The sequence below is a fragment of the Leptonychotes weddellii genome, chromosome 13, assembly GCF_054177405.1.
Source record: "Leptonychotes weddellii isolate Sample4059 chromosome 13, ASM5417740v2, whole genome shotgun sequence".
NCBI lineage: Eukaryota > Metazoa > Chordata > Mammalia > Carnivora > Phocidae > Leptonychotes > Leptonychotes weddellii.
The window spans coordinates 54,575,368-54,589,594 of NC_138381.1; the positions used below are offsets into that span (position 1 = coordinate 54,575,368).

General features: G+C 36.5%; 1 protein-coding gene across 3 annotated transcripts in view; it reads right to left on the reverse strand.

The window, feature by feature from the left end:
* The window catches only part of CEP192 (centrosomal protein 192), a 135,395-nt gene that overhangs the window by 82,665 nt on the left and 38,503 nt on the right, over positions 1 to 14,227 (reverse strand). For all 3 annotated transcript variants that reach the window (XM_081802585.1, XM_081802584.1, XM_081802583.1), the window contains 3 exons: positions 12,785 to 12,930; positions 11,520 to 11,658; positions 10,580 to 10,713 (listed from right to left, as the gene is read on the reverse strand). In XM_081802585.1, the coding sequence (XP_081658711.1) occupies positions 10,580 to 10,713; positions 11,520 to 11,658; positions 12,785 to 12,930 (419 nt within the window). The remainder of the gene's footprint in view (positions 1 to 10,579; positions 10,714 to 11,519; positions 11,659 to 12,784; positions 12,931 to 14,227) is intronic.

Sequence of the window (14,227 nt, forward strand, 5' to 3'; positions counted from 1 at the left end):
ACACACACACACACACACACACACTGGAATAATAAATACTCAGCCATCAAAAAGAATGAAATCTTGCCATTTGCAATGACATGGATGAAACTAGAATGTTATTATGCTAAGTAAAATAAATCAGAGAAAGACAAATACCATATGATTTCACTCATATGTGGAATTTAGGAAACAAATGAATGTATGAGAATAGGGAAAGAGAGAAAGAGAGAGAGAGAGAAGCAAACCATAAGAGCCTCTTAACGACAGAGAAAAAACAGGGTTACTGGAGAGAGGTGGGGGGGGATGGGCTAAATGGGTGATGGGCATTAAGGTGGGCACTTGTTATGATGAGCACTGGGTGTTATATGTAAGTGCTGAATCACTGCATTCTACTCCTGAAACCAATTATTGCACTATATGTTAACTAACTAGAACTCAAATACAAATTTGGAAAAAAAAATCCAAAATACCTTTTAGCAGGAGTAAAACAGCATATACTACAGATGCCCCTGAGCTGTCCAATAACAACTGCATCAGACATGGCAAATTAAGCCAGCACCTCAAAACCATGCTCTCCAACATACTTTCCCAATTGGCATTTCTTATTCTTTCCTAGAATAACAACTGTGAAAAAGTGCCCAAGTGCCTAGAAAACTCTTTTCAGACATTCAGCTACCATCATAATTTCAAGTGCCAATAAAGCATTTAAGAGTCGTTTTTCTGTTATGAGATGTATGATGACAAAAACAGCCTTACAGGCAAAGTTCTTTAAAGTTAAAATACTAAAAGCAGGTAGTTCTACATAAAAGAAAAGATGCTGACTTTGAAAAAAAAAAAAAAGTCATAGGTTTAAATCCTAGTGTCAGCACTTATTAACTGAGTGATCTGCCAATAATGTTATACAAAAAATAAACTTACATCCTACCTTAGACCAAAATAAATCCCAGATGGCTTAAACATTTAAATGCAAAAGTGCTAGGAGAAAATACCAATGAATAGTTTTATACTCTTTAGTAAATAACATCTATGTATTAACACTCGTGGGTTAAAAATTTCCCAGTTGTAATCCCAGGTCCTGTAAATTGTGACCTTATTTGGAAACAGGGTCTTTGCAAGTGTAATTAAGTTAAGGATCATGAAATAAAATCATCCTGCATTTTGAATGGGCCTTTAACCCAATGAGCAATGTCCTTATAAGAGAAAAAAGATTTAGCAGGACAGGGCGCCTGGGTGGCTCAGTTGGTTAAGCGACTGCCTTCGGCTCAGGTCATGATCCTGGAGTCCCTGGATCGAGTCCCGCACTGGGCTCCCTGCTCGGCAGGGAGTCTGCTTCTCCCTCTGACCCTCCCCCTCTCATGTGCTCTCTCTCATTCTCTCTCAAATAAATAAATAAAATCTTTAAAAAAAAAAAAAAAGATTTAGCAGGACACAGAGACACTGAGAAAAAGGCCATGTGAAGATGGAGGCAAATATTCAAATGATACTGCCACAAGCTAAGGAAAACCAAGAGCTACCAGATGCTGGAAGAGGCAAGAAAGGTGCCTTTGGAGGGACCTTAGCCCTTCCAATACCTTGAATTTACAACTTTTGGCTTCTAGAGCTGTGAGAATAAATTTCTATTGTTGAAGGCTACCAAATGTTGGTAATTTGTTCCTGCAGCCCTAGGAAACAAATACAAACATTAAAGCCTAAAATGCATAAGGACTGGGAGAGGGAAGGCCATCTGAAGACACAGGGAGAAAAAGGCCATCTATAAGGCAAAGAGATAAGCACAAGGAGAAACCAGCCCCACAGAAATCTCAATCTCTGACTTTTCTAGAAGTGTAAGAAAGTAAATTTCTTATTGTTTGAGCCAAATAAGTAAATAAATAAGTAAAATGTGTAAGAATCAAAATATCTCCTTAACAGAGAAAGCTTATTAAAACAATAGTTAAAATATGAATATTCCAACAGAAAAAAAGACAAGGAAATAAGGTTATGCCATTTAAAAACAGATAACTATTTTTCATATAGAATACTAGCAAAGATTAAAAAGAACCAGAGTGAAACAGAGATTTTAAAAAAAACGACAGATAAGATCAATGAAACTAAGAGTTGGTTCTCTGAAAAGATAAACAAAACTGACAAACCTTTAGAGAGGCTTATCAAGATAGAGAACTCAAATAAATAATATTAGAAATGAAAGAAGAAAAGTTACAACCGACACCACAGAAGTACAAAGGATTATAAGACAATACTATGAAAAATTACAACCCAATAAACTGGACAACCTAGAAGAAATGAATTAATTTCTAGAAACATACAATATTCCAAGACTGAATCAGGAAGAAATAGAAAATCTAAACAGACTGGTTACTACTAACAAATTAATCAGTAATCAAAAAACTACCAACAAACAAAAATCCTGGAACAGATGGCTTCGCTGGTGATTTCTACCAAACATGTAAACAAGAGTTAACACCTACTCTTCCTAAACTGTTTCAAAAAATAGAAGAAGTAATGCTTCCAAATTCATTCCACAAGACCAACATTAACCTGATACCAAAATTATAGAGCCATATCCCTGATAAACATAGATACAAAAATCCCCTAAAATATTAGCAAAGCAAATTTAACAACACATTAAAAGGATCATTTACTATGATCAGGTGGTATTTATTCCAGGTATGCAAGGATGGTTCAATATTCATACTTCAACCAACATAATTACCAAAATGTGAAGGCTAAAAATCGTATGATCATCTCAACAGATACAGAAAAAATATGACATAATTCAATATCCATTCACGATAAAAACTCCAAAAGTGGGTTTAGAGGGAACACCTCAATGTAATAAAGGCCATGTATGACAAACCCCAAAGCAAATCATATTCAATGGTGAAAAGCTGAAAGCTTTTCCTCTAAGATCAGGAAAAGACAAGGATGTCCACTCTCACCACTTTTATTCAACATAGTATTGGAAGTCCCAGCCCAGCAATCAGACAAGAAATCAAATAAAAGGCATCCAAATTGAAAAAAGAAGCAAAACTGTCACTATTTGCACATGACATAATACCACAGATAGGAAACCCTAAGATCCCACCAAAAAACTATTAAAATTAATAAACTGAGTAAAGTTGCAGGATATAAAATTAATATACAGAAATCTGTTGTGTTTCCATACACTAATAATGAAGTAGCAAAAAGAAATTTTTTAAATCCTATTTACAATATCATCAAAAAGAATAAAATACCTAGGAATAAATTTAACCATGGAAGTAAAAGATCTATACTTTGAAAACTGTAAGACACCAATGAAAGAAACTGAAGACAACCCAAATAAATGGAATGATAAAACCATGTTCATGGACTGGAAAAATATTGTTAAAATTTCCATACTACCCAAAGCAATCCACAGATTTAATGCAAGACCTATTAAAATATCAATAATATTTTTCACAGAACTACAACAAATAATCCTAATTCTGTTTGGAACCACAAAAGATTCCAAATAGCCAAAGCAATCTTGAGAAAGAAGAACAAAGCTGGAAGTATCACCATCCCAGACTTCACACTATACTACAAAGCAATAGTAATCAAAACAGTTATGGGGTGCCTGGCTGTCTCAATAGGTGAAGCATGCAACTCTTGATCTCGGGGTTGTGAGTTCAAGCCCCACATTAGGTGTCGAGAATACTTAAAAATAAAATCATAAAAAAAAAACAGTTATGGTACTGGCACAAAAACAGACAGAGAGATCAATGGAACAGAACAGAAAGTCCAGAAATAACCCACACTTATATGGTCAATTAATCTATGACAAAAGAGGCAAGAATATACAATAGGGAAAAACAATCTCTTCAATAAACAGTGTTAGAAAAACTAGACAGCTACATGCAAAAGAATGAAACTGGACCACTTTCTTTCACCATATACAAAAATAAACTCAAAATGAATTAAAGTCCTAAATATAAGTCCTGAAACCATAAGACTCCTAGAAGAAAACATAAGCCATAATCTCTTAGACTTCAGCCTTAGTCTCCTCAGGCAAAGGAAACAAAAGCAAAAGTAAACAACGGGGACTACATGACCCTAAATGGCTTTTGCACAGTGAAGAAAACCATCAACAAAATGAAAAAGGAATCTACTGAATAAGTGAAGGTATAAATAAGTCATATATCCAATAAGGGGTTAATATTCAAAATATATAAAGAACTCATAAAACTCAACAGTAAAAAAAATCTCAAACAATCCAATTAAAAAATGGGAAGAAGACATGAACAGACATTTCTCCAAAGAAGATCTACAGATGGCCAACAGACACATGAAAAGATGCTCAACATCAATCATCATCAGGGAAATACAAATCAAAACCACAATGAGACATTACCTCATACCTGTCAGAATGGCTAAAATAAAAAACACAAGAAACAAGTGTTGGTGAGGATGTAGAAGAAAGGGAATGTTTGTGCACTCTTGGATGGGAATGTAAATTGGGGCAGCCCCTATGGAAAATAATATGAAAGTTCCTCAAAAAATCAGAAACAGGGGGCCCGGGTGGCTCAGTCAGTTAAGCGTCTGCCTTCAGTTCCGGTCATGATCCCAGGGTCCTGGGATCGAGCCCCACGTCAGGCTCTCCACTCATTGGGGAGCCTGCTTCTCCCTCTGCCTACTGCTCTGCCTGCCTATGTGCTCTCTCTCTGTCAGATAAATAAATAAAATCTTTAAAAAAAAAATCAAAAACAGAAAACCAGTATGGTTCAGTCATCCTACTGCTGGGTATTTATTAAAAAAAAAAATTAAGGGGCGCCTGGGTGGCTCAGTCGTTAAGCGTCTGCCTTCGGCTCAGGTCATGGTTCCAGGGTCCTGGGATCGAGCCCCGCATCGGGCTCCCTGCTCGGCCGGGAGCCTGCTTCTCCCTCTCCCACTCCCCCTGCTTGTGTTCCCCTCTCGCTGTGTCTCTCTCTGTCAAATAAATAAAAAAATCTTTAAAAAAAAAAAAAATGAAAATACTAATTCAAAAAGATATATGTACCCTCCAGGTTTATTGCAGCATTATTTACAATAGCCAAGATATGGAAGCAACTCAAGTGTCCATCGATAGATGAATGGATAATGAAGATGTGGTGTACACACTTACACACACACACAGAATATTACTCAGCTGTAGAAAAGATTCTGCCATTTGCGGCGATATGGAGGGACCTAGAGGGCATTGCGCTAAGTAAAATAAGTCAGAAAAAAACAAGTATGATTTCACTTCTTTGTGGAATCTAAAAAACAAAACAAATGAGCAAAACAGAAACAGATTCATAAATACAGAGAACAAACTCGTAGTTGTCAGAGGAGAAGAAGATAAAGGGATGATGGGTAAAACAGGTGAAGGGGCTTAAGAGGTACAGACTTCCAGTTATAAAATAAGTCACAGGGATAAGAAGTACTATACAGGGAATACAGTCAATAATATCGTAATAACTTTGTATGGTGACAGATGGTAACTACACTTATCAAGGTAAGCACATCATGACATATATGATTGTCAAACCACTATGTTGTACACCTGAAATCAATATCATCTTGTATGTCTACTATACTTCAATTTAAAAATAAAGAAAAAAAAGAAATGTCAGAATGTTGGAAACTAGTGTCTTGAATAAAGAATGCAGCCAGGTGACAGTCTCCAGAAACACTGCACTATCTGATGAAATGCATCTGAACCCTTTATATGCTTGGCTGAGGATGCAATGGGGCAAAGCTAGCATCTGTGGAATTATGACTGAAAGCCCCCCATGTCAGAATCCCACCCAGGCTGAATGATCAGGCAGCGACATGGGGCCTCAGCAACCATCCTGTCAAACCTACAAACATGCACTGTTGGTGGGAAACCTGGTACTAAACCAGGTTTGGTAGATGAGCTGCTTCTAAGTTGGGGTTCCCTCCAAGGGAACAGAGCAGAGCAGCTCTCTCTTGCTGTGATCTAATAATAAATAATACAAAGACAAATGCAGCTGCTTTGACAGGTTTTAAATCTAAACACAGAATAGGTTTTTGTTTATATTTGGAGAATGTAACTCTCCCAGGAAAACCTGAGTTAGGAAATGTGAGGAGAAAGGAAAAAATAAACCCAAAGTTGCCTTAGGAGGTGGGGTTTCAAAAGGAGATAAGGAAATTATTTGAAAGTCCCATCTTACTGGCATCTAAAAGAAACAAAGAGGCAAACAAAATGCCCCGATGGAAACATGCTGATGTCATCTCAAATAATGGCTGAAAAATATGGCTGAGAATGAATTAAGGAAGAGAAAAAAATGCCCTCCAAATAATGAAAAAACAGTATCCCTCATAGACTGTAACCATTGATTTTAAGATTTGCCATTATTGTATGTACACTAAGACAGAGAACACTAAACTATGACATATAAGTAACTATAAGATACATATTGATTTCAGAAGTGTTAAAATATGAAAAATGTGTATATTAATGAAAAAATCAAAGAAATTCCAAATGCTTAAGGAGGAAAAATGGGAGGGAAGGAAGGGGAGAGCAGGGATAAAGAGTACAATAAAAGTTTTGAAAATGATAAAAACCATGTAAAGTAAATATTAAATGAAGGAAATACAAAAATAAAATCAAGAATATTAATCATTACACTAATTATTAAAGGATTATTTAATCAAAAAACAGACTACCAAATTACATCAAAAAGTAAAACCTAGGGGTACCTGGGTGGCTGAGTCTGAGTATCCAACTCGATTTCAGCACAGGCCAAGATCTCAGGGTCATGAGACTGAGCCCCACATCAGGCTCCGCACTTAGCGTACAGTCCATTTGCCCCTCTCCCTCCCCCTCTGCTCCTCCCACACACCCCCAGCCCCTTGCCACCGCTTGCACACACATGCACACAATCTCAAATAAATAAAATCTTAAAAAAAGTAAAACCTAGCTACATGCTATTTATTAGAAACCCTGTAAACAAATGATAAAGAAAAATGTAAATGGGATAACAAGTATACACAAAATACAGAAAAAGCAAGGGTATCAATACTAACAGACAAAGGAGAATTTAAGGTTACAAGCACTATTTGAATAGGATAAAAAAAAAGGGGCAGTATTACTAATAACTAGTGAGGTTATAAATCCATAATCTTATATGCAGTACACATAGCAGAGAAGTACATAAAGAAAAAATCGGAGGTGCAAAAATAATTTGGTAAAAATTCAATTAAAATCGGAGACTTTGGCTTATCTTTTCTAGAACTGATACATCTAGTACAGAAAAATAAAAGTGATCATATAGGGTGCCTGGGTGGCTCAGTCAGTTAAGCGGTCAGCTCTGGGGAGGGCAACCCCTATTTTTAGTATGCTTTGCTGGAGCCAGAGAAGCAATAAAGATTTTGTCTCCAATTACCAGGTTCCTGTCTTCTGACTGCAGAGCTGCAGGCACAGAGGCTGGTCACCAGTAATTCAACCCCCACCAGCTAAAATGATCTCCACCATATTGAAAGGAGTCATACCTATTTCTTTAAATATTCAAAAACAACCATGTATAGAGAAAATTAAGAGAGCTGCTATACATGCCCAGGAAAAAACACAGGCTCAGAAAGGACCTGTAAAACCTTAACTTTCACCATATGCTCATCCCTGCACAGACATACTCTATAAAAATAAAACAAAGAGCAAACCCTAGAGAAAAGGGAGAATGTGATTTCCAGAGTTATCACATAAGATTCAATGTCCAGTTTGCAACAAAAAATCACAAGGCATACAAAGAAACAAGAAAGTGTGATCCATTCAAAGGAAAAAAATAAATCAACAGAGAACATACATGAGGAAACCTGTGTATCAGACTTACTAGACAAAGACTTTGAAAACAACTGTCTTAAAGATGCTCAAAAAGCTAAAGGAAGATGTGGACAAGCAAGAAAATGATCAATGCACAATATGCATAACAATAAAGAGATAAGTTTTAAAAAGAGCCAAACAGAAATTCTGGAACTGAAAGGTACATTAACTGAAGTGAAAAATTCACTAAAGGGGTTTGAAAACAGATGTGCACAAGCAGGATAAAGATACAGCAAATCTGAAGATAGGACAATTGAAATTACAAAGCTTCAGAAAAATGAACAGAGTCTAAGGAACCTGTGGAATATCATCAACACATTGGGGACCAACACCACTTTCTGCAAAACACAGAAGAGAGAGAAAAAGGGAAAGAAATTATGGCTGTAATAATAAGCAATGCAAGCAATACAGGCTATAGTATTTCTAATAATACTAATGCATTTCTCTTATGATTTCTTTCATAATTTTTTCTCTAGCTTACTTTACTGTAAACATATAGTATATGACATATATAACATACAAAATATTTGTTTATCACTCCTTATGTTATCAGTAAGGCTTCTAGTTAATAGTAGGCTATTAGTAGTTAAATTTTGGGAACTCAAAAGTAGTAGCTTCTATGCTGAGTTCCTTAGATGTCATTAAGAAAAATGGGCTGCTAATCTTGCCAAAAAGAGGACAGAAAATTGTCACCTCATGGTAACACAAACCATATGACCTTATGATATGGGAAAAATAAGACATCTCATGGAATAATGTAACATAGTTTATGGTTGACCCACAGGTAGGAATCTCCCCCCATCTAAGCAACAAAGCTTTAATGCAAGTGCTCACTCCACACTGGAACCTCAGCAGCCAGAGGCCACTCTCACCATCCCTCCACACTCGATGCCCTCCTTCAACCACAGCTGAAGGCTTCAAGACTTTGCATTCATAGGGCCTGAATGCTCCTCTAGAACCTGGCCCTCTTATGATTAAATCCTGTTTTAGAAGACGGACTGGAAATGAATCATCAGAAACTATGGTTTTACTTAGAAAGACTTCAAAACTCCAAAAAACTTTTAGAACGTAACTCAGTCAGAACTTGGAGACTTCCTTCAATAAGTATGATGAGATTCAACAACCAGGATTCTGCCTTATTTTATAGTTAACCAAGTATTTCTTTTATTTTCCTACCATGTTTCATGAAGGAAGATTATCTTTGTATAACCTACACTACCAAGCACCATACCTATCATCAAGATGTTACCAATGATTCTTTTTAAAATGGCCTGACCAAGATGCCAAGCAATTTGTGAGTATTCAACAATATTAAAACTATTGTTTTTTAATGACAAATAATTACTAATTAGAAAAATTATTATAACAAAACAAAGTCCTTCACCTAAAATTAAATGGCCATGAAAAGATTTATAAAATTTATCAAATATCACATTTTGACAAAATCAAGATTAATAGATACTGTCTCCCTTCTCTCATTGGCCATCTCTAATCAGCTGAGGGCTGGACTATTAACTAGATATATTATAACTCCATGACTATACGTAATTATAACTCAGATGACTATACATATGACCAAGCGTCCATAGACTGTCTTAGAAGGAAAAACCCATCAACTCTGAACACTTGTTCTGGTTACCGGAGGCAAGGGGTTCTGTACTGTTTGTACATAACTGGTTCTTTGGATGAGTAAGAAATTCTTGAAGCTGCTGACTAAGCAACTTTTGCATAAGTAAAATATTCCTATATATAAGGAAAAGTACTATACTGGAGAATGCAACCACTGTACTAAGAATTCAGAAAAATAAATGTAGTCTAGAGTTACTGAAAAGTAACCAAGGACTTCCTGAAAGATTGCAAAGATGATCAGAATCTGATTAGGGAAGAAAGGAAGAAAACAAAATAGGAACAGGGATTTGTAGAAGAAACATACAAGAGAAAAACAGATTAATATGGGGCCAGATTATAAAGCATTTTAAGGATTATTAATTTGAAACACTGAGGCACAGAAAATATTTTATGTATTATATAAATTAAAAGCCATTGTAACAAAATTAACCTGTTGTTGACAAATATAATGGAATGGCACAATAAATCAGACATGAGGTAGTAAGCATCTTCAACTTGAGTAGTGGTAAAGGAAATAAAGAGGAAACCTAAGACACAGTCCTGAGAACACACTGAGAGAAATTAGGTTTTCTGAGCTTCAACTGCCTTTAAAATGACAATTCCATCATCACTTACTGCCTTAATCAAAAAGGATTACTATGAGGATAAGTAACTGTCTCTATATATACCAACACACATTCCCTCTAAATTAAAAATCATCATACAACCCTGAGGCATACATTACTTTTAAAAAGGGGACAAAGAATTGGTAAGAGTCAGAAATGACTACCAAGTTTCAAGTGGAGGAGTAATGGGTTGCTATTAACAAACAGAAAACAATGAATGGAAAACAAACATGCTTGAGCAAGGTTAAAGATCAACAGTTTGCTTTTTTATTTAATGTTCTGTTACCAAGCTGAAGAACTTTTCAAATGAATGATCTAAATGCAAGTCAAAAATATTTAAATTTAAGAAAACGTATGTAATTATGTATTTAATATAATCTTAGTAATCTCAAAGATACGTACCAACACACACATAAAACATTATCAGTAGAGAAACTTTTTAATATTTTTTCTATATTTTCCAGAAATCAGCAGTTGTTACTATGAAAAAAAAGGCTTTTTATCCTTTTCATAGAAAATTTGAAGAAAATGCATATAAACTTACTCTGCCATGATGTGGGACAATACCCTTCAAACTGTCTGCCCTTTCTTTCTCTTGTTCAATTCTCTGAGTACTAGAAGAACATGATAATACACCATCTATATGCCTTCTACTATCTCCAGTATCTACAAAATTACCTGAAATACAAGAAAAAAAATTAATAGAGCAATGTCAAAGTCTCAGTAATTTAATAACTGCTTTTTTTTTTTAAGATTTTTTATTTATTTTATTTATTTGAAAGAGAGAGACAGAGATAGTGAGAGAGAGCACAGGCAGGGAGAAGAGGGAGATGCAGGCTCCCCGCTGAGCAGGGAGCCCAATGTGGGACTTGATCCCAGGACCTTGGGATTATGACCTGAGCCGAAGGCAGATGCTAAACCGAATGAGCCACCCAGGCACCCCATAATTGCTTCTTGCTATTCAAATTATTTTATGTAAACCTAGTTAATTAACAATCATATGACAATATAGCAATTTGCATACAAGAAAAAGTAACCATCAGTAAGAGACAACAGGAAATGTGACAAACTGCGACCAAACAAAGAATTCATTTTTAATTCTCAAATGTCTGAATAAAACACACTCATTTGTAATAAGCAATGCAAGCAATACCCACTACAGTATTTCTAATAATATTAATGTATTCTTTTGAAAACATTTAGATTGTTTAAAAATTTGAAGAAATTCAACAGTTAATACAGGTTACATTATACCAAAGAAATGAATCTTTGGAAAAAAGGCAAAGTCAAATAGAATTTAAGAAAAATGGTATTAAGGAGGGCAAGTGTTGTGATGAGCACTGGGTGTTATATGCAACTAATGAATCACTGAACACTACATCAAAAACTAATGATGTACTGTATGGTAGTTAACATAATAAAAAATAAAATAAAATCTTTAAAAAAAAAAAAAAAGAACAATGGAGTCATATTTCAATACTTACTGGTCCCAGGCAGACAAACAACATGGCCTACTTCAGACTCTTTGTGGGTTGTTTCAGAATTTCCTGAAGAGTGTAAGCCATGGGAAATCAGAGAGCTGTTATTTTCTGATTGAGATTTATAGCTACCATTTTCATTTGCCTGTTGAAAAAATATCTTAGCTGTATTTTTTTAAATTAAAACCAAAAAGTTTTAGGGGAAAAACATGAGAAGCAGAGAATGACTTCTTGACAGAAGGATGCCAGGTAATTAATGTAGAAGGAACTGGAAACATCACCATTATAATCACCATAGGAATAATTGTTTCTAGGAGGCCTCAGCAATGATACTAACTCCAGTTTGTGAAAGGTTCTTGGGGAATAGGAAGTTCACAGGGCCCCAATGCATCATTCCCCAGATTACTTATTGATAACAAAGGAGAAAAGAAAGGCACCTACACAAGGAGACATCTAGCCAACAACACATTAACCAAGATTATCAAACACAACATCACCAATAGTGGGACCAACAGACTTCTACATCTCCTGATGTGATACAAGGAGAAGCACATATCATCCTTATGTTTAATCTTAACCTGTTCATGATATACATGCTTACTTTGAATTCTTGCCAAAATCTTTGATCAGGAGGGGAAAAAAGCAATCAGATATAACCAGCTTATGGGTCATTTTACATAAAAAACTTTAATGACATGGAAGAACTACTCCAAAGTGAAATACTAAAGAGATAGTACAACCAGAAGCAACTGTAATCCTTGATTAAATCCTAGATCAAAAACAATAAAAGTGAAGGACATTTTGGAGACAACTGGATAAATGTGAATATGGACTGTATATTCATTTACATTACTGTATCAAAGTTAGATAACAGAAGTGAGATTATGCAGGAAAATATCTTTATTTGCAGGAAAAAAATGTCAAAGTATTAGGGTGACATGTCAAAATATCTGCAAATTCCTCTTAAATGATACAGGAAAAAAGTATTCATGGAGGAACAAAGAAAACATAAAGATGGCCAAATGTTAACAATTGGTTAATTTGGATGAGGGGCATACACATGTTCATTGTGATATTCTTCAATTTTTCTGCAGAGGAAGGAAAAGTAAGAAGCAGCAAGAAAGGACGGACAAGGTATTTCTCATCACTTTCTATCTGGAAAAACAGAGACCAAAAAAAACCAAAAGCTTCTGTTTTATGGTAATATCTAATGAGACCAGTAATAGTTTTCTAAAGTCAAATTTCTGAAAAACCGTAAGATTGGAACATACCTGACATGGATCACTTGTAGGTAATTTAAAATCTTTTTCTGGATGTTCCTGTTCTAGGTCTTCATATATCATTCCTGGAATAGCCAATTGCTCAAAGTAAGCCTCCAAATGTTCATCATAAAACTCTTCATCATCAATATCATCATCTATTGGTAAAATGGTAAAAAAAGAAAAAGGAAACGTTTTAAAGTACTGACTGAACTATAATATTTAATCAAAAGGGTTGATAAAGACTTCTGAGGAAGAAGGCAGAGTAGGAGGTCCCTAAACTCACCTCGTTATATGGATACAACTAGATAACACCCACATAAGTGTGAATAACCCAGAAAAGGATCCAAAGACTGGCAGAGCAAACACTCCACAGCTAAATGTAGAGAAGAGGCCACATCAAAGAGGATAGGAAGGGCAGAAACATAGTCAGGAGCTAAATGAACCCATGGGATCAAAAGGGAGGGCTTCCAAGGGTGCAGAGAGGGGAGAGAAACAGACCCTCACACCAGGCAGCCTAGGCATGGGGAAGACAAATCCCCAAGACATTTGGCTTTGAAAAACACAGGGGTCAAATTTCACAAGTTCTTTCAATCACTGGGGCATACCACCTGGAGCTTTAAAAATCAATGGGCTTGGCTCTGGCAGAGCCAAGAGGGCAAAAGGAAACGGGGTCCCTGCCTTTAAAAAGCACAACAAACAACCCTGCAGGGATACAACACAGAAGCAACAGTCTGAAAACCACCTAGGGTATGCAGGAGATTTGTTGACTAATTTTGGTGTATATGCTGGAGGAGCAGGGATCTTTGGGAGACTTCAGGAAAAAGGAGCTGGTAGGCACTATTTCCCTTCCCTACTCCCCAGTCTAGATACACAAACACCTGTGGGGACCAGTGTGGCTAAGACACTCACTAGGTAACTTGCTAACAGTGCAACCTGCCCCACGTTCTCCTGCAGCTACACGCCTTCCAATATGCTCTTGGCCAGAGCACATCCAAAGTAGTGCCACAAGCCTGGCAGTGTGCAAGCAGCCCTGACAATGGTCAGCACCACTCCAAAGTGACTTCTGCCCCAGGGAGAAAGAAAGATAATCACATACATATCAAGACTGTGGTCCCAGGAGTAGGCTGAAGACAGACAGCTAATCTGACTGCAGGCCCCACCCACCAATGAAAGCTTCCCAGGGGACAACACAGAGAAAGCGCCTTGCACTTTGGTGCTACCACAGCTCTGGAAACACCTGGTCTGACTCAACTCAAGCCCAAGGCAGCCCCAGACTGGCCCATTACAACACAGGGACCAAACCCTGCCCATAACAGACAAAAGAAACTGCAGATGACTGCACTGAAGGCAAAAGTGGCTCAGCCACAACAGCAGGGCACACGCAACACACATAGGAGACACCCCTTAAGCACCAGGTTCTGGTAAACAGGGGAAACTGCACTGGGGGGCACT